Here is a 19,773-nt window from a genome sequence, read left to right as displayed (position 1 = left end):
TAAAAGTTTATTAATTTTAGATTGATTAATCCAAAATACAATTATTTAATAAATTTCTTTTCGGAAGATTTTAGCAATAAAATTTAATCAATCAGGTCCAATCGCCGATTCGTTCATTAAGAGCCAATGTTGAATTTTTATGAAGAATTTTGTTTTATATGGATGCCCGTTTTTCTTTCTATGATGGCATTTCGGTTACAGGAAGCTGTTGTCTCGACACCACTTCATAATACTGTCGTAGCACTGGTAGGCGTGGTATCGTGTTGCTCCGGTCTTGCAACGAAGCCAAGTCACAAACTGTTTCTCGTTGCCCTTCATTCTCAGAAATCTCTTGACGATGCGATAGACGAATTGATAGCCTCCGGCTCTGAACCGTCCTCCGTACACGGGTCCGATGCCGGGCAACCTGTCAGAACGATTGGGACCCAACGGACATCCGAGGAACGTCTTTCTTTTTTTGGTGTTTCTGATGGCCACCGGGTACCCATTTTTTCTGGACTTCTTGTTTCTGTCTCTCGGTTTGGCCATTTCCTGGAAAGACGATCCAACAAAGATGGTTGTATTTCTAACAACGTAGTCGAAAAAATGGTTTATCAAATAATACGTTTATTGTTATTTTTTAAACAATATCGTATTCATTTGTATGTTATCAATATTTATAAATGTACAAAAATTCGAATTTATTCATTTAATAGTGAATAAATATTTTAAGTGTAAATATAAGTATTTTTATCCTGTGTTGGATAAATTTTATTTTCGAATCTGGCTTCGTTGTGGCGCAACTAGATGCAATATCTCTTCTCGGATAAGAGCGATTGGCATGGTTTGCACCAGCTAATTGCCTCTATACAGGATACTGTTTTAGTAGGCAATTTTATCGTTTTCAAGCACTTATATTTCCCGTGGAAAATGGCAACTAACGTTTTGTGTATGCATGTTTTGTACATATTTTCCTCTTGCTGTATACATTGTATCTGTTTAATAAATAGGTGCATTTGCATTTTTCTATATTGTATTTCATAGCATATCTACGACAATATAATTCGGAAAACCGTAGCTCATCTTCTGACGCATTTAATTAATGGAGTACAGCCAGTGGTGATATTCAGCGGGTTCGCACAGGTTCGGCCGAACCCGTTGTTAAAATTTTCAGTTTTCCGAACCTTCTTAAACACACGGAACATTTCTGAGTGGTTTTGTTTGTTTTTTTTAATATATTAAAATATACGTATTATACTCTGTAATACTACTATACTAGAGCCTTATACCCAGTTCGCACCGAGCGTTTCAATCTAGATTGTGAGCAAGGTCGGGGATTATGTCTTGGTGCGATCTCTCTCGACCGTTTCAATCTCGACCGAAACGAAGTTTAATCACGATCGATTCAAGAGAGTTCTTGAAACTAGATCCAGTCATAAGAGAGACCTCACAATCTCACGCGCGCGAGATAATACAAGATGGCTGTGGAACACGTGTCGGGGTATGGACAGCGAAATAAAAAGGATATTGTATTTCGAGAGATGATGACATCTGTCTATTATCAGCCGGGGTGAAAATTATTCGGGGTGAAAAATTTCTCTGCCTGAAAAAAAAGGTCGACAGCACTAATATACTATTGTTACTTCGCCCAGGGCTCGCGTTCCAAATACGCCACTGATTATTAGATATATCGCAAGAAAAGGTATTGTATTTATTTCCAGCCAAAACTTCCATTTTGTTTGTCGGTGATTGTTAGGAAAAAATTTTCTGCTAGCGAACCCTTTGTTAACTATTTCGAATATCACCACTGAGTACAGCGGATGATTAAACTCCGATGCATAATTTTATTCTCCACATCTGTATTCAGAGAATTCAATTCAAAAGAAAAATATTACTACGTAATGCAACACGTAGATTTTTCTTATTTATATTATTAATACGATTTTAATTAATATGCGTCATCCGGAACCAAGGTCCTAGAAAATATTCCAGGACCTTGATCCAGAACAGTTAGTCATTTCTACATATCTTCGCATTAGGTTCATTTAGAATAACTTCTACGACATATTTTATAAATTTACAAATAATTAAATCAATTTATTCGTATTATTTATACTTGACTCTAATAAATGAATAATATACATATTTAATAATAAAGTTTTAAATTTCTAAAAATTTAATTTATATTTACGATTTAACCGTCTCACGCTTTGCTTATTTTACGATTTATTAATATAATTCTTCCAAATAAAAACGAAATTATTATGCAACTTTTTCGTTTTTCTCATCAATTTAAATAATGGTAATGAAAATAACTATCACGTGACTATTAAGAAGCAAGATGGGTTCGTCGGACTGTTTGGAGAAAGGGAAAGAGACGACAGAGAGTGAAGAGGATTGGAGAGTGAGTTGCAGCGACGAAGAGAAGGAAAGTTGTCGAATATGGGAGCCGAAACCGGAAGAGATATTGGATTTGTATATAAAATTAGAGAAGAGAGGAATCTTGGATCTGGAGTGGCAATGCCCGGGTAGAAGATCTCCCAGTGTCCATTCCAGCGAATCGGAATGCGTCGACAGGAAACAAATGGACGACGAAGATCTCAAGCTCAAGAGGTTCGTCGTCGCTTTCTTTCTTACTTCGTTACGGTGCGTTATACGGCAGAAGAGAGTTAATCCGTAAAGTCGCAGTTCTGAATCGGGGGGATGCACTCCCCAGCTTTAAACCCTCCTACTCCAGTGGGTATGGTCACGGCTATAAGGTCCTCCCAGTTGCCTCCTTCCCGGCGTTTCGTGTTAGGAGTCGCTCTCGATTCCCGTGTGCCGGTGGCCAAGCCAGCACACGGAAACGGAATGCCACGGATCTGCCAGACGCTGGTACTCAGTCCTGGGTTTGTGCTGGACCGGCCACCCGTTTTTCTTTGTGTTTGTGACATCTAAATGGGGACTGCTTTTCACGTAAAACTTTCAGAGAGGCATCCCCGTGGCGTATCGTCTGCCAGTTGCGTTGCTGCGGGTGAAATGACAATGCTCTCGATTCCGCAATTGCCCCGGCGGTGTGAGTGCACCCCCATCTTCACCTTATTTTCCACCCGAGATTTTTAATGCACCGTGTGTCTAAACGAATTCTGATTTGTGGAATACTAGAGTACCGGATTGTTATCAGAGAATTCCGGTTTGTGGGATACTTGTCGGAGGGTGCCGGATTAACGAACCGTCGTCGTGTCTACAATGCCCTGCATTTCGCTACGTTACGTTAAGTAGAAACTCGTGGACCGAGTTGTACGTTTTTATGCAAATAAGTAAGTAAATGTCAAAAATACGGAACTTAGTATATACGCGTCCACCTGAAGAAAGAAAAGATTCTGACGGACGGGATCGAACTGGCAGTTGTAGTTAATCTAAGAACTCTAGCGATGCATCTTTAAGGATGGATAAGGTCGAAGTTTACCGATGTCCTTGGTCGGTTGATGGGCCGTCCTTGGACGTGGACGGACGGTCTGTTAACGGGCGGATGACGGGTGATTATGAATGGACGACGAGGAATGATAAACACGGTGCCCTTAAAGCTAGCTACTTGATGCCATTGGCCATCGAGACAAGGCAGTGGCTATCGATTTTATCCGTCCTCCCCTGAGAATTAACCAGATCGAATTCTTCAACCTTATCTATCACTAATAGTGCATTGCTTACTTTGTTATATTTTGATGGATAAAATAGATTTGATTTGTGGTTGAATCCAGAAACTTAAGAGTACTCTATCTAAGAAAACGTTTAGGGACACTTGTATCGTGTATTATGGCTATAACCTGAGTAGAAAAGCACATTATACTCGTATTAGGATTTAATGATTATTTTCAATAAACAAAGATCAATGTATGAGGTCAAAATAGTTTTCATGTTTGAATATTGGTTTGCTTTAGTTAGGTGTGTGTGCGTGTATGTATGTGTATATTTTAGATTTTGTTTATTAACAATTTCAGTACTCAGTTAATATATAAACATCTCTCCCCGATGGCAATTTGGATTTCTTATTGTGAGATTGAACCTCGATTTGTTTGTCACACACTATGTGAGAACTGTTCGACACAAATGAATATGCAAAATGGAATCTTAACCCAAAAGTCCCATGGAAAGGATGGGGTGATAATTTTATAAAGAAATTTCAAACTTGAATTTTTCGAGAATTATGTAGGGAAAAAATTAGACTTGAAAGTCATCACCAAGAGGATGACATTATATATTTAAACATATGACATACACCTGTATATTCTTTATAATACTAAGCCAGGTGTAATTTATTGTAAAAATGTATTTGTTTGCCCTTTTTTTGTTTATAATTGTGGCATAATAGACCAGTAAAAGGGAAAAACTTTTTAAATATATCTTCCGCATTTCGTATAAAGTATAAATCTTCATATTTTTAGGTGCGAGCCTAACGAATTCGACTTTGATGACGAAATGTCCGATGGATCCACTCAAAAAATAACGCCAATCAGGAGAACGCCAGGTTAGTCAGATCGTTAACTTACTTTTTGACAGTGTATGAAAGCAGTTGCCTCACAGAAGTTATATTACTCCGAATTTCTTCCAGTCGGCGGTAGCAGCAGTGCCCAGAAGCGGGTGGCAAGACTGGACAAAGTAATGCTGGACATAAGACGATATCGTCACCTGGACGAGATGGATAAGAAAATCCAAAAGCCGGGCGACAGGCAAAAGACCATCTCAAACGTTTCCCAGTCGACGGCTGGAAATTAGAATGCGGAGCGACTTATCGTTATGTAACATTTAGAGACACATAACTGCATTTTTAATATTTTATTCATTTTTCATCGTCATCTTCATACTTTTTTTAATATCAATAAACTGAGTAAAAATAATTTTTACATTTAATTTTTATTGATTTTAAAAATATTTACGTAATATAAAACATTAGCATGAATGCACGGTTGCTTCTTAGTTAAATTTTATCGTGTTCTAGATTGCCGTAAATATACTTAGTGTCGGCCCCTCGATAGTGCTTGCAACAGTTAACTTTAACAAGTATTATGCAATTTCAGCCTCAGAAAATTTGGTTAATGTTACCCTTGGTGCCAAGATGGCAGCTTGTCTCTGATTCCAGCAAAGAAACAGTGGGATGCATGTTCTAACCTATTCTAATAAATTACCATAATTATTAGCATAAGTTAGGTTAGGTTAGAACGTGCGTCCCACTGTTTCCTTGCTGGAATCAGAGACGAGCCGCCATCTTGGCACCAAGGGTAACATTAACCAAAACGTTTAATGCATAAATATATTAATATTTCATTATGCCTTTCATTGTAAGATTGCAGGTTCTATTTCCAGATAAATTTATTTGTATCTTTTCATGAATTTTTTTTGAAGTAATTGTCAAATATGTAAAATGAGAAAGGCTTAAATACAACGAAAACACCTAAACAGGCATATATTACCTCAAATTCACACTTTTATAAACATTTTCGTCTGCTTATATTAATACCAAGTTATATATATGTACATAAAGATGTCTGTTATGAGTAGATGAAAACATTTGTAATATATATGCTAGTTTAGATGTTTTGTTTGTGTTTAGGTATTCCAGTATTGGAGAGTGATCAATTAAACGACAAAGGCTTTCGGACATTTTTTATGAAGAATTGACGTATTTTCTTAGTTGCATCGATTACGACGTATTCGACTAATTTATCGACGTAAGTAAATGCGTATTTGGAGTTTTCTATAGTTGGAATAAACCGACGAAGACGGTCGACGGCAAGAAGAGCATCTTTTGAATGGGAACCACATATTGCCGCTCGTCATACCCTTAGTTATCTGCTTCAATATCACTTTCTTTGTTTTCATTACGTAAATTATCAAATAAGTACTGTTAATCATTTTAAAACCCTTACGACTGAAAACTGTGTTTTGATCTTAACATTTAAATTAGATGAACAACTCTGAGTCTGATTAATTTTTAGTAGCCAAACAACTTTGGTGCTGGATTAGATTTATTTTGGAGTGTTCTACTCCATCTTAAGGTCCAAGTACAGAATAAGAATGATGGTAAAGTTCCAAAGAATAGATCTAAAAGCTTTAAAATTATGTATTTTCAGTTTGATTAAGCATATTACTTAAGATAATTTAAAGCACAAATTGTAAACACATTTACCGATATTGGCTCGCAATAATTAATTAAAAATAGAACCGTACTGTTTACGCTTGCATAATCTATATAATAGATTATTTGTCCATTTAAAAAATTATAAATGTTTGGAGATAAATTTATTTATTTACACACAGACAAGCATTTAAACTATAATCTATAGTTTATTTCTTAAAAAAGAATCTTATTTACAATTAATTATAAAATGCACAATTTCAAAATTGACCCGTAAATGTTACAAAATAAAAATATGTCCACAAATTGAATTACTTACATTATGACTGTATAAATCGTGTGTGTGTCCCACACACACATTAAACAAACTTTTAAAAAATATGTGCGTCAAAAAAAAAAGAAAAAAAAATAGAAATTCAACTATCGTGGAACAGTATGGTGTAAATTAATTTAAAAAATATACACATGTATATATATATATATATCCGTTTGGAATGCTTGCCACATTCATTTGTCCTCTTTGTATCCGTTTGTCAAAGAGCGTTTACTAGTGCTGGGTGTTTCGGTTTCTTCGGATTCCGAACTTCTCGATCGTTTGTTCTGTAAACAAAACATACAATAGTTTATCAACTTCTTTCAGTTTTATTTATTGTATTTCCTTCAATTTTGCTAAAAATTAAAATAAATCAATAATAAGATGAACACAGACCGAGATTCCTAGAGATTTTTCCAAAGTTATTGTTAAACTCATGTAATAATTCAGTATTTTTTTTTAAGAACATTTTGAAAAATTAAACTAAAAAACATTACAATTATTAAAACAAAAAGTTCAGTAATGTTGAAATGCTGTCGTTCCTATTTCATTACTTTTAATTGCCTACGAGAGGGATAAAAGTGGAACTGTGGATCCACTGTTACCGAGTTTGGGACAAGAAGTTCAATTATACAGGAATTAAATGAAAATACAATAGTTAAAATATTGCATTTTCACTTAACATGATCGCTGTCCTCCACAGGAGTGATATCCCTGACCGGTGCTGAAGAATTTATTTGGTTTTGTTTAGTATATGTATGGAAAAAACATCAATTATTCTTTTTGGTTAGGTACAGTACATTCCCAAACTAGACGCTTTATAAAGCGCTTTACTTGTGTGCTCTTACGCCACATTAAACCAGACCAGTTTAGCGTCAAGTCCAACAAAATTTTTCTCTGCTGAAACTGTTGCAAGTGATATGTCAATGATGCAGACAATTATTGATAGTTTAAATTGGTATATTATTGATATCTCACAGCATTTTCATGTACAACATGATATAATTGTCTTTCGTTTTATTAAACGTTAAAGATCATTTAAATTTTTTATTGAAATGTTATCGATCAGTGGTGCTTGTTTCCAATTAATTCTTTAAACAATTTGTTGAGTTTAGGAACATGTGATTTGCTTTCTAATAGTTCATATGCTCAATTTGCTTCTCGTTTAGTTTTGGAAACTATTTGCTGCTTTTGAGGTTCATTTATATGCATGCTTTGACTTATTGCCTATGTTCTAAAATTTTATGAAATAAACCCCTCCTCTTCTAAGAGGGTGTTTGTTTCACAGACTCTGGAACATACAAGAAATACTTAATTTATTGAGAACAACTCCTAATAGGTTTAATTTGCTTAAATTCCTTTCCAGAAACCTACTTTTATACATAAGGCACATGAGGATTCCCTAAGTTTCTTGCTGCTTTCTTTTATTATCCTTCCAAACAATTGGATCACAAGGTCTTTCCTATATTTAGTTACTTGTTTCCTTGTAATTTTGTCCCAAATATTAGAAGAATCCATACTGTTCTGGTAAAAATACCTTATACACAAAGCCAAACATTTCTCATGGAGGCAGCCATGTTGAAAATTCTTTAATTTATTAATAGTTGTCACTAAATTATACTAATCACAGGAAACTCTATTGCATATTTTACAAGAGTTCCTTATCACAAAAAACTCAATGAAATCAAAATATGAATAAACAATACTGTATTTGATATAGAGGAAAAAAATTAATTTTTAATTAGAAATCTGAACCTTTTATGATTAATATTTCAATAGACATAGTGAGAGGAACATATAATAGAATTTACCCTCAGTTTCATCTGTTGGTTGTTAGGATACATCAATGCATTAGCTTTTTTGATCATCTTCTTGTCCTGTAAGAGAAATTTACGTTTCTTGTATTTTATATAATAAATCATAGAAAACATTAATAAACTTTGCAGTGGAAAATAATTATATAACCCCATTTTAAATAGAATTTTAATTACGATTAATTCCAGTTTAGGTTGTAAATCTTTTATGTAAAAACAGTGCGGATAAAAGTGGTTTATATACTCGTAAATACAGTGTCTTCCGAAATGAATGCTAACCTTTAACGTGGTTACAGAAATTAAATTATTATCTAAGAAGTATGCGATGTACAACGAGAAACTGTCAGAGTTTCATTTCCCATCTGTATTCAAATATTTTATTGTCTACTACCTCTAGGGAAGTGCTATAAGTGTACAGGAAGGCATTGTGTGTTTGGCAGTTTGCAAAATTGGAATCACTCTTCATTGTACAACATGAGTTTTGTAAAATTTCAAAGTGATCCACTATTTAAGACAAACTTTCTCTGGACATTTCCAGGAGAACGCAAAACGATTTCGAGTTTGCAAACGGCAGAACACAAAATGCCTTCCTAATTACAGAGTTGCCGTTTTCGTTTACGTCGCTTCCTAGAGGTAGTAGAGCTGCAAGCGGTCTTGTGTTGTAGCACATAGTCACTTTACTATAACTAACTTTATAAAAATTAAAATCTCTACCTTAAACCATGGATGTTGAAGTGCTTCTTCCAACGTAATTCTGTTTTCCGGATTAACGGTTAATAGTCTTTTTACGAGATCAATAGCTGAAAATATTTAAATTCGCATTGAATAGAAATAGTATTGGCAAGTAGTTTTATAAAATTTTAAAAATTAACATTTGCAGAAAACAAAATCTACATAAATACCTGGTTTAGAAACGTGATTCCAATATTTCTTTGGAAACATGTAACGTCCTTTAATTATCTGTTCCGGTAAAGGCATATCCTTATAATCGTCACTGAATGGAGGATATCCGGCTAAACTATATAAAAAACAACCTTTTATCTATAAATATCATTAAAAACTACTTTTAAATTCAAAATAATAATAATTTACATTGTTTTCTTTTCATTTTTGGACTCTCCACCCCACGAGCATTAAGACGACCCTTTTTCCAGGCTCGCAATGGAGTGGCCGGGTGACGAGGGATAAGTCTGACTGCCCGTTAAAAATTTCTGGGGTTTTTCGACCGTCCAGATTTGATCCCAGGTCACAGAGGGTAGGCCAACGCCTTTAATACTCTGCCAACTGGCTGGCTGATTTACATTGTAATGTTTTATTGTTATTCACATTCTACATGAAAAAATATTCAATTAACGTCACTAAATTTTTTAAAATGCCAAGTAATTTAATTGTTATAAAAATGAAATGGAGACATGTTAACATTTCCTAGACTGAAGTAATTATGAAAATGGTATTAAACACTGATGACCAGCTTTGTCAACCTTTGTTGAAATCAGTCAATGCATCATTTTCAATTGACTTATTAAAATGATATTTAATTAGAAAGTTCCATTTTCCTAGTCTTCTTTTATTCCATTTAACAAGCTATTGTATCGGAAAACAGGACTGTCTGTAATAATGTTGTCGTAGTCATAATTTCACTCGTGATGTTTGTCAAAGAACTGAGCCAAAATTAAATTACACACGCAACCCACTGCTTATTGGCAGGAAATTACAATAATTAGCAAGAATAACTCAACGAGAAGTAAGAGCGTAAAATGAAACTTAAGCCTGGTTTTAAATTTCTTTCATAAAAAACCGAAATAAAGTCTTATTGATATACAAAAAGTTTTACTAACCAGATATACAATATTACGCCGAGACTCCAGCAATCGATTGCTTTAGTGTAGCTACCACAGCCCGCAGTTAAAATGATTTCGGGCGCGAGGTAAGTCGGCGTACCGCAAAACGTTTTCAACATTGTTTGTTCGTTAACAAATTTCGACAGACCAAAATCCGTAACCTGTAAATCTTGACAGTTAATAAAACTTTTAATAAATTTAATTTGACACAAGAAGGAATAATTACCTTTATAACAGTCTCGTTCTCTTCGCCCGATAAAAGGATATTTTCTGGCTGATAATGAATAAAGTTTCATTAAATATTAGAAAAATATTGTTAAATTACTTGTTAACTTACCTTTAAATCTCTGTGTGTTATTTCTTGATCGTGAAGATACTAAAATAATAAAATAATATATTTTATTTACGTAAAAATTGTTTCCAACAGAAGAGATTTGGACTAACCTTTACAGCAACCACCATCTGATAGAACAAAAGTTTAGCCGTAGGTTCGTTGAAATGTTCGACGCTCACCACGCGGTCAAATAATTCGCCTCCTTCTACTCTAATGGAAAAAATCCAAAATTACATACCAGAAAATTCCAAATTTCTTATGTAAATACTCTTGTATTTATATTACTTACAGTTCTAGAACTATATACAGTGTATCTTCTGTATCTATAACATTTTCGACTTTCACAATACATGGCTAAAAACGTTAAGAGTTTTAAATAATCATTGTTATTTCGTTGCCGAACTGAAATGCAAAAGTAACTTTAAAATACTCACGTGTTCTAACGACCTCAGTACGTTCACTTCGTTCATAATATTCTTTTTCTAAATTAAAATAGTAAAAATTTTATTTCAAAAACAAAATGTTTCGCTTTTAAATAGTTAAAACTTGAGTTTACGATGGAGAATAATTTCAATTTCATTAATAGTTTTAGTTATTTAACTGTTTCTCGCTTCGAGAGAACAGAGACTTTTACCGGGTCCGTTGTAAATTTTGCCAAGTATACAATGGGACGAATAGATGAAGAATGCATAAGATCCAACATATCTAGATCAAATCTGCACATGAAATTTTCTGAGGATCTGATATTTAAATCAGAATCCCTTGTAATATTAGGATAAGGATCATTTAAATAGTTTAAATAAAGAATTTCCACCTTGGAATAGGAGCCATCAGCCATTTTGCTTCACTGCTAAGCTGCGGAATAAATTTGAACTTTCCAGCATTGGCCAGCTAAACTTAGCCAGTTTATCTCAAAGATTTACATTCATGCATTGCAATACACCGAGTCAATCCTGTAGATCAGTGTTTCTCAACTTTTTTCTCGTCGCGGACTGGTAAAACTGGAAAATTTTACACGGACCGGTAATTATATGTGACTACGAATTACGCTCATCCAGAGTTACCGTACGTAAAAAAAAGTATGTACAGTAACTCTAGATTACTGCACCAGTGTCGACACGATCAAATATTTTCTATGGACCAGTGAAATATTTTCACGGACACACAGGTCCGTGGACCAGAAGTCAAAAAGCACTGATGTAGATCAATAAACAAACACAATAAAATGTAGTAATAAACGTAAGGACCGAGCTATAGGCACACTAGGTAGTTACCTAGAATGCAAAACTTTAGAAAGGCCACAACAAGCATCAGAAATATTTATCGATTATTTTAATTAGACATATTATGTATATATCCAGAGCTGTCACACGTAGGCACGCAGGTTATTCAATGGACAACGTGTCTTGTAGTAAAAGGGGAGTGTGGTAAGAATATGCCTAGGGCACAAAAAACTCTCGGACTGGCCCACTCATCACGAAACACCTTTCACCGATTTCTGTGAGTTCTACTTTCATATGCTCACTTATTTTAAAATAAAGCTCTAGTTTACTTTTGTAAGAATCAAATCTTTTCCAAATATAAAATCTCATATTTCACATAAAACACAAAAAGAAACACAAATTAAGAGAAAAAGTAAAAAGTATTAAACGAAATTCCATCGTGGTTAACCTACCAAAATAGCAGTATTATTCGCAGTTGAAAACGTTTTCTTAGAAATAATTTTTAATGCGTATCGATAACAAGTTCCTTTTTCAAATATTAATCGAACTTCCCCGCAAGTGCCTCTAGAAAATGGTTTAAAACACGAAATTAATTTACGATTAACAAATTTTTAGAAACGAGGCACTCAACGTGTAAGTGCACTAGCGAGAGGGCCAACTAAACGTTAAATGGTACGTATTGTCGTGTAGAGTGATGACGTGTCTGCGTGTGTTCTCATGCCATCTTTTGGCAAGTCTCCTGAAATTTTGGATAAAAACTGACTCGACAAACACACGTACAGATGCATACAGACACAACATCACTCTACGCGAAGATAAATATCATTAAACATTTACTTGACCCTCTCGCTCGTCAAGCACCTCGTCTAACTATGTTACATATTATCGAAAATATCCATTAAATTAAATAAAACTTATGTAAACAGAAATTAAGATTATTTAAAAACGTATATTAATAATAATATTTAAATTTACCTTCCCAACATTTTGCTGACCGTATACTTGCTCGTAATTTGCGCCGGATATTGACTGTTTTCTTCTGCTGTTTCGTCCATATAAACAAAAGCTGTAAGACAATTTTGGAATTTTAATTTTCTTTCTTTTATAAAGTAGAATCCATCTGTCATAATCACTCTGTCTGAGGGTAATAACTGGTCAATATCATTAAATGACCCCATTTAATGATACTGACCAGTTCTTACCCAATAAATAAGATTAAACTGGTGGAAATTCTAGTTTTATCGACTCTGATATTAAAAGAACAAGTTAAAACAATTAACCACCAGTGACCGAGTGGATAAAACCACCGAACACTGGTAGTGGGTTGTGGATTTGTGCCCATGTGGCGTTTTCTTCATGTTTGTAACGACTAAATAGGGATCAGTTTCCCATAGAAAGACGTTCCACTCGGCAAATTGCCCGTGTTTTGCAGTGCCACATACAAACAAACAAACACAATAAAACAATTAAAAATTATAATTTGAAGATTTTTTAAATTATTAATTATAACTGAATTAATAAATTCAATTTAAACTATTCTACCGAGACCAAATAATGGAATAACGAAAAATTTTATTAAGAGTGCAATTAATGCACATTTCAGGCATTTTTAACTGCATATTTGCACTTACATTTCAATGTTTTACTGATGACAAAGAATGGCTATGTGCATTGTCATGCAGAACAACAAGATTTAATTACAGCAACTGTGGTCTTTTGTGACAAGTTGCTGGATGATGACGATGTTCAAGGAAGTGGCAGTAGTATCTAGTGTTAAATATACGTCCCTGTAGTACGCAATCATACTAGAGGATTTCTGGATTTGTTTTGTTAAATTGCGACACTTGGGCAATCTGCCTAGGGAGAATGCCTTCTGGGAGATCTTTTTAAGGGTAACTGACACCTATTCAGGTGTTACAAACATAGAGAAAACCCAGAAAACACCGCATGGCCAGCCCGTCCTGGCGAGGCGCGAACCCACGACTGAACTATCGGTGTTCAAGGAACAGAACTGCTTGGCCACTGGTGGGCCAAGGAATTCTGGAAGTTGTATGCAATGATCCTCAATATTTTCACTTGAAGTTCAAATTTTGTTATTTCTTGTTAGGAAAAAAACAGAAGTATAAATATAAAACATTTGCATTATATAATATGCTGTGCTCAAGAATTTTGTTTTTAAAATACATGTGTAGGAATAAATGCACAAATTACTGAACATCTTTACTCAGTCTCACTGACAACTAACTCTTTTGTTCCTTACTTCCTTGTCTTTTACCCTGTCTTCTCTGAGGTAAAACACCTGGCTATTTTATAGTTTCCATTTAAAACAGTACCAAAAAGACTAACAAAGAGATTATTATTTTCAATACATTAATTAAATCTTTGAGTCTAAAATAATAATTTATCATTTAAAATATTATTACCTCTATTCTGCTTCACAATAAGGGAGATTTCATCATTGTTAGTTAGAAGTTGTTTCTTAGATTTTCCTAAAATAATAAAATGGTTTTATTATACATATAATATATATATTTATAAAACAATTAATTACAATAGACCCCACTTTATTTTAAACTCTTTCTGACGCGTAAGACTAAGAATCTTCCTTGCATGCCTATCGCAGTTTCAACCAGGACCACAATGACGACACTAGGTATGTTGGGTCTTCAACATACCCAGCTCATCTATGAAAATTTCTGAGCCAATCAGAATTCACACCTGGAATTGTCAGGATAACAAGTTAGCACCTTTATACCTTTAATCCGAACATCAATCGTCACTTTTATCGGTTCCTAGAAACCGTTGTCGAACGAGCCGTCGTATTTCTCGCCGATTTGGTGCCATATTTAAATCAATGTTACATTTTGAATAGACAGTTTAAGCTTTGTGATATCACACTGAAGTAATCAACAAATAATAATATAACAATTAAATATGATTGAAAATGTATACCAGTTGTAAAAGTAGGGGGTCATAAAGAAAGGAAAATTAAACGTATGATGCGTACCGACTTTAACTCCGTTTATATAAGTTCCGTTACTACTACAATCTTCTAGCAATGTAAATATTCCCGTACTTGTCGTTTCCTGTGAAAATAAAAGAGTAAAGTTACACTCACAAAAACTAAAAAGTACACCACTATATATAAAATTCATTGGCCCTGAATACGATTTATTTCTTAACAAATTAAAATATTATTCTTGTTTCTACGTTTATACTACCATCATCAAAATATAGGGAACAAGATGAAGAGCTATGTGGGGGCAAAACAGAGTTACTTCACCATGTCTCTCATTTGGTACCTCCATCTTAACAAAGAAAAGAGAGAGATATATTATGTTAGGGTGACAAAGGAAACCAGCCAAGGTTGCCACGTAAAAAACAAAAGTTTAATTCACTTTTATTGGTTCCTAGAAACCGTTGTTCTCTTCAAAGTTCAAACAATGGAGGCGCTGAATGCCTTTACTGTTGATATTTGTCTTGCAATTAAACAGAAAGTAGAATATGTTGTGTAATATGTCACCAAACTGATCAGGTGATGGCAAAGATAGTCAAGACAGTGAGGTTCGTCACATTTGCACTTTATGTCTTCAAGAAAAATAGATCGCTGCGCTATAAAAATTCCTATAATAAGCCCTAAATATTGTTTTGTTGCTAGTTTGGTGTTTAGTCTTAATTATAAGAAAATAAAACTTTCCTAACTACCCCATCTTTCTCCTATTTATTCTTCAGAGAATTTAGATAATAATACATAAATTTTAACATTTTTAAATATTGAAGATGCTTAGAAGGCAATCGTTTTTTGCCATTTTAAATACACTAAACTCTTGTAAATCCAGCCGTTCCTTATACATAAGGGAGCAGGGAGATCGGGATGCACGCGTGTTTTCCCGTTTATTCCACGCGACTAACATTTTTATGGGAACTGAAGCGCATAAGCGATCATTCTAGGGAAGTATCCTTGATAAACAAGAGGATGCATTACCAAGAGTGTACTGTATACAAATGAAGATCATCTCTAATTAAATTGTTCTGTATTTAATTAAATACTTTTATTTTATTATATAAAAATAACTAAATAATATATTTAAAAGATATTTTAAGTTATGCATAATTAAGTAATTCTTTTTAATTAACTTACTCTTATTAATGAAAAATGAAACTTGCTGTATGAAGTGAAAGTCGGATGGTTTTTAATTTTGGGTGAATTAAAGCAATAGTCGCATTCGATGTCTCTTCCAAACGTATATTTGTCTTTAGTCAAAACTGAAATTAATAACAATAAAATTTATATTTTACAACAGAATAATATAAAAATGTATTATGTTAAATATGTCAAAAGAATTAAAAGTGATAAAAATCAACTTAAAACAAATTAAGTTGACGGGTGTCTTCATCTTTCTATTGAATTTATCATACCGTCACTTAATTTTCGTCCTCTCAATTTCACGACAGACTCCGCAATGCCTAATTGCTATATGAAAACTAAATATGATTTTAGATTTTTTCAGAGTGACAATACCTATAAAAAAGAGATTTGTATGGAGAGAAAGATCATTCTACTTTGCGAAATGTGACTGGAGCATTTTTTGAAAGCAACAATGTTTCGAATGCCATAAACACCTGGTACTTTAGCACTATTGTCTCCTATTAAAGCCTTGACAATTTCTTTTATCGTGCTTAGTCCAGAATTTAAAATAACAAACTTTAAAAAAAAAACTTTAACTTTAAAACTTTTTTCTTAATTCCACTTTTTTCAGAGAATTTGGAAGATTTTCTTCAGTATCTTGTACATCACAGATCATCTCAATCACACTAAGAAGGGAAATTTGGCATTCAATCTTTGTAATTATGTTGGCCAGAAAAGAGAAATTGGCTTTGATGTAACCCAAGTCATTCTCTAGTGTTTCTATTCCATTTTGAGCATCACAAATACATGCTATTTCAACAGGATCAAGAAAGTTAATGATTTCTCTTATGTCTTCAAAGTGGTGTGTATAATAAACGGCAGCTTTAACCCTTGTGCCCACCTTGAAATGACTGGCACGGATGGTGATGGTACACGGGAGGATAGATTGGAAAGTCCGAATTCACGATTATACCTTGCAAAGCATCTTTTTTCTCTTTATGTGAGAAATCATATATCTGCCATCCAACGTGCCACTCCGCAACAAAAATACAACGAATCAATGGTGGCTCGAACGTCAGAGTGTCGCAATTACTATTTCGGCAGTTAATCATCTATTTTAATGACAAATGTCTTGCAGAAAACACGTTAGAAGATCTTCGATTGCAGTGCAGTCTACTGTTTTTAACAACTTTACCAACTTAAAAAGGGAACTCACCCATATTATAAGCAGTGTACTCCTACTTACTCTACTATCATTATTTGACTTGGCCTGTGCAAGGTTTCATTTATTACTATTGGTCATTACTTATTACTACTGCTTTTACTAAAGGTAAAACCCTGTGATTTTTTCATAAATAATGTCTATGTTCAAGAGTTCTCTTTTTTCGTGAATTAATTAATAAATACGTAATTAATCCATGCATGTACAAGCGCTTCTTGTCTACTTAGTTAACTGGAGTTTGCTCTAATAAACGTGCAATTAATTATGGTTAGAAGATGGCTTTTTCATTAATCGATCAATAAATGTGTCCATAATAAATAGCTACTAACTTCTGCTAAACTAATTAATAAACGTATGTATAATTGATGTTTGGACCATCGATTGTCACTGCAATTCTTTTGACAGAGGTCCTCAACCTCTGTCAAAAGACTCCCTATCGTCACTCGGAAAAATCAACAGGACGGATCCGGATTATCAAAGGAACCATCCACTTTCCATCTAAGGACGACGTAGTGTGACGCCAAGTCCATAATCACGCAATTGATAGTGTCTAACCTACGATAATCAAGCAAATTTCATTCGACATCAACTCTGACCAGTTTACTGTGTGAAACCAAGTTTGCATTTGGCTTCATGCAGTAAACTGTAACCTGTATCTCCGTACCAGTAAACTGTAAACTGTACCTGCCAGATAAATGTTCTAGAGTGTTCCCTACACATCTAGAAGATAACTTCGACGATAAACTCAATACCCAAATCATTAATTGGTTAATGTCCTATGGTTCCAAAATGGCGGCTCGTCTCCGATTCCAGCAACTAGAAGAAAGGAAACAGTATGCTCTACAGCTCTGTTAAAGTCCCAACCGCGTCATTCGGACCTAGAATTGTACCTAGGTGAGGTTAGGTTAGGTTAGAACGTGCGTCCCCACTGTTTCCTTGCTGGAATGAGACGAGCCACCATCTTGGAATCATAGGTAACATTAACCAATAAAACTAATCGGAACGAAACAATTTAAATAAATCGACTGTTAATTAAAACAGTCGTCACAATTGTATTCGTTCATTGCCGAATTTGCATTACAAAACACATAAGATTGTTATTAACTAAGGAAATACAGAAATTACGGAAGATAAACCACGTGTTACAACACAACACAACGTGTAGAACATTGTGTTGTCTATTACACCTGAAATCGAAGGTAACTTCATTTACCTAAAAATGTAAATTTCGAGCTGCAGGGAAATAATCTTCCCCAAACTCCGTCAGGTGTTTCTTCGTCTGAAAAGCTGTAACCCGATAAATCTTGCGTACCCACCATTGCTCCACCGCTTCCGCCGCTACTCGCTAAATTTTCACTTTGCGACATCCTTCCGTCCCCTCTCACGTGCACACACAACTCGATAGCGGACGACCCGTCCATGCATGCTCCTGCCAGATTCGCTTAACCAACATCGATAGCAAAATATAGCCAAAAGATAGCCTTCGTTTTATCATCATCAAATATTTTAATTTTAATGTTTTAATAAATTAATTAGAAAAAATATATATATAATTCAATTAAGCGAATTAATTATAAACTTTATTTTTTAAATTACCTTTCGTTATTTGGATTTTTGATTTGAATATTTGACTCCGCCTCGAGGTCCCTGCCTTTTTTTTTATCGATCCCTTTGTAAATTCGGCCAAGTCCGAGAAGGAGCAACCGGATAAACGGGAATTAAAGAGGGGGCCTGACATATCCGGGACAGACTGTCGGGCAGAATTTCTGGGGTTTATCGACCCCCGTCGGAATTCTTTCTCGGATCCCCCGGAGCGGTAGGCTGCCGCCTTGACCGCAGGGCACTGTAATGTATCAAATAAAAAAAGGACACGTCGTACAAGAAAAACGCGGTAAAGAATTACATAAACATAATAAAATACTCATAAATTAGCCGGTAATGTATGCCACCCTACGTACTGGTACTGCTCACCTGTTCGCATCCGTGGCGGCAAAACTCCTTGGCATAAACCTCTTTGGCGTACTTATCCTTACATTCGAGTTTCTATACATGGATGCATTCGAGGAGGAAAAACGATGGAACAGCAGTTTTTAGTTTATGTTTATCATTATCCGTTTCTGCACGTGAGTACTAGGTTTAATAATTTTGTTATTTAAAGGTATAATCATTAAATATTAATACAATTTTTTACAAATTACAGGGTAATCCAAAAGTCGGACACAACTTTATAAATTCATATCTCAGTAAAATTTAACACTCAATACGTGAAGTTTTGACAAAAAATACTGTAATAGACCTGCCTTCTGCGTCTGTTTGCTTTACTCGTATACGACAACGCGGCACACGGGCGATCTGAGGATTTGCAATGACAGTACTATCTAAACAACCTCATTTACTAGCGCTTCTATGGTCACGTGATTTTTTGCTTAAATTTTAGTTACGTGGGCTCCGACAGACGCCATTTGTATCTTTAAATTGTAAAATTTTTGGCTTCGCTTCAAAAATTATTATTACTTGTTTGTTTTCTTTTTTTTCTACTTTTAAACAGTGTAAAATATTTTTATATTGACACAAATGGTTTATTTGTGTCGAATTTTATGTAATTTGATACGTAAAAAGTAAACATATCAAATTTCAACTCGCTGTAATTTATCTCACGTTTGACCGATTGCCATTGGATTTGTTTGAAAATACCGAAGAAATATGACTCTTTCAAGAGAAGTCAGTATAAATTTCGTACTACTGCGAGAAAATTTGTCAATAGACACCGCTTTACCACCTACCGCGAATGTCAATAGCCGTT

General features: G+C 34.4%; 2 protein-coding genes across 2 annotated transcripts; one reads left to right on the top strand and one right to left on the bottom strand.

The window, feature by feature from the left end:
* The first annotated feature begins 2,222 nt into the window (after window positions 1–2,222).
* Window positions 2,223–4,856, top strand: Pa1 (PTIP associated 1). Its single transcript, XM_067266586.1, has 3 exons — window positions 2,223–2,592; window positions 4,404–4,486; window positions 4,571–4,856. Exons 1-3 carry the CDS (start codon window positions 2,321–2,323, stop codon window positions 4,732–4,734), a joined length of 519 nt encoding a protein of 172 aa, XP_067122687.1. The 5' UTR covers window positions 2,223–2,320; the 3' UTR covers window positions 4,735–4,856.
* A 1,563-nt stretch (window positions 4,857–6,419) lies between these two features.
* On the bottom strand, window positions 6,420–18,385 carry LOC136972029 (serine/threonine-protein kinase Chk2-like). The gene is made up of 16 exons (XM_067266585.1): window positions 18,184–18,385; window positions 15,761–15,885; window positions 14,627–14,705; window positions 14,043–14,108; window positions 12,595–12,685; window positions 12,072–12,183; window positions 10,831–10,878; window positions 10,686–10,750; window positions 10,507–10,606; window positions 10,400–10,438; window positions 10,289–10,336; window positions 10,060–10,223; window positions 9,124–9,239; window positions 8,936–9,021; window positions 8,219–8,284; window positions 6,420–6,694 (listed from the first exon to the last, which is right to left on the bottom strand). Exons 1-16 carry the CDS (start codon window positions 18,335–18,337, stop codon window positions 6,602–6,604), a joined length of 1,452 nt encoding a protein of 483 aa, XP_067122686.1. The 5' UTR covers window positions 18,338–18,385; the 3' UTR covers window positions 6,420–6,601.
* Between the last annotated feature and the right edge of the window lie 1,388 nt (window positions 18,386–19,773).

This window comes from Centruroides vittatus, unplaced genomic scaffold (genome assembly GCF_030686945.1).
Source record: "Centruroides vittatus isolate TY-2023 unplaced genomic scaffold, ASM3068694v2 contig_2747, whole genome shotgun sequence".
In the NCBI taxonomy this organism is placed as follows: Eukaryota; Metazoa; Arthropoda; class Arachnida; order Scorpiones; family Buthidae; genus Centruroides; species Centruroides vittatus.
The sequence above is the reverse complement of the archived record's forward strand: the minus strand, read 5'-3'. Positions and strand labels throughout refer to the sequence as shown.

Coding starts and splice junctions, on each gene's coding strand:
- LOC136972029 (XM_067266585.1), bottom strand. CDS start 18,337: ATGTCGCAAAGTGAAAATTTAGCGAGTAGCGGCGGAAGCGGTGGAGCA. Junction 10,224..10,288: donor AGAACGAGACTGTTATAAAG/GTAATTATTCCT, acceptor CAAGATTTACAG/GTTACGGATTTTGGTCTGTC. Junction 9,022..9,123: donor GAATCACGTTTCTAAACCAG/GTATTTATGTAG, acceptor AAATATTTTCAG/CTATTGATCTCGTAAAAAGA.
- Pa1 (XM_067266586.1), top strand. CDS start 2,321: ATGGGTTCGTCGGACTGTTTGGAGAAAGGGAAAGAGACGACAGAGAGT. Junction 2,593..4,403: donor GAAGATCTCAAGCTCAAGAG/GTTCGTCGTCGC, acceptor TCATATTTTTAG/GTGCGAGCCTAACGAATTCG. Junction 4,487..4,570: donor GCCAATCAGGAGAACGCCAG/GTTAGTCAGATC, acceptor AATTTCTTCCAG/TCGGCGGTAGCAGCAGTGCC.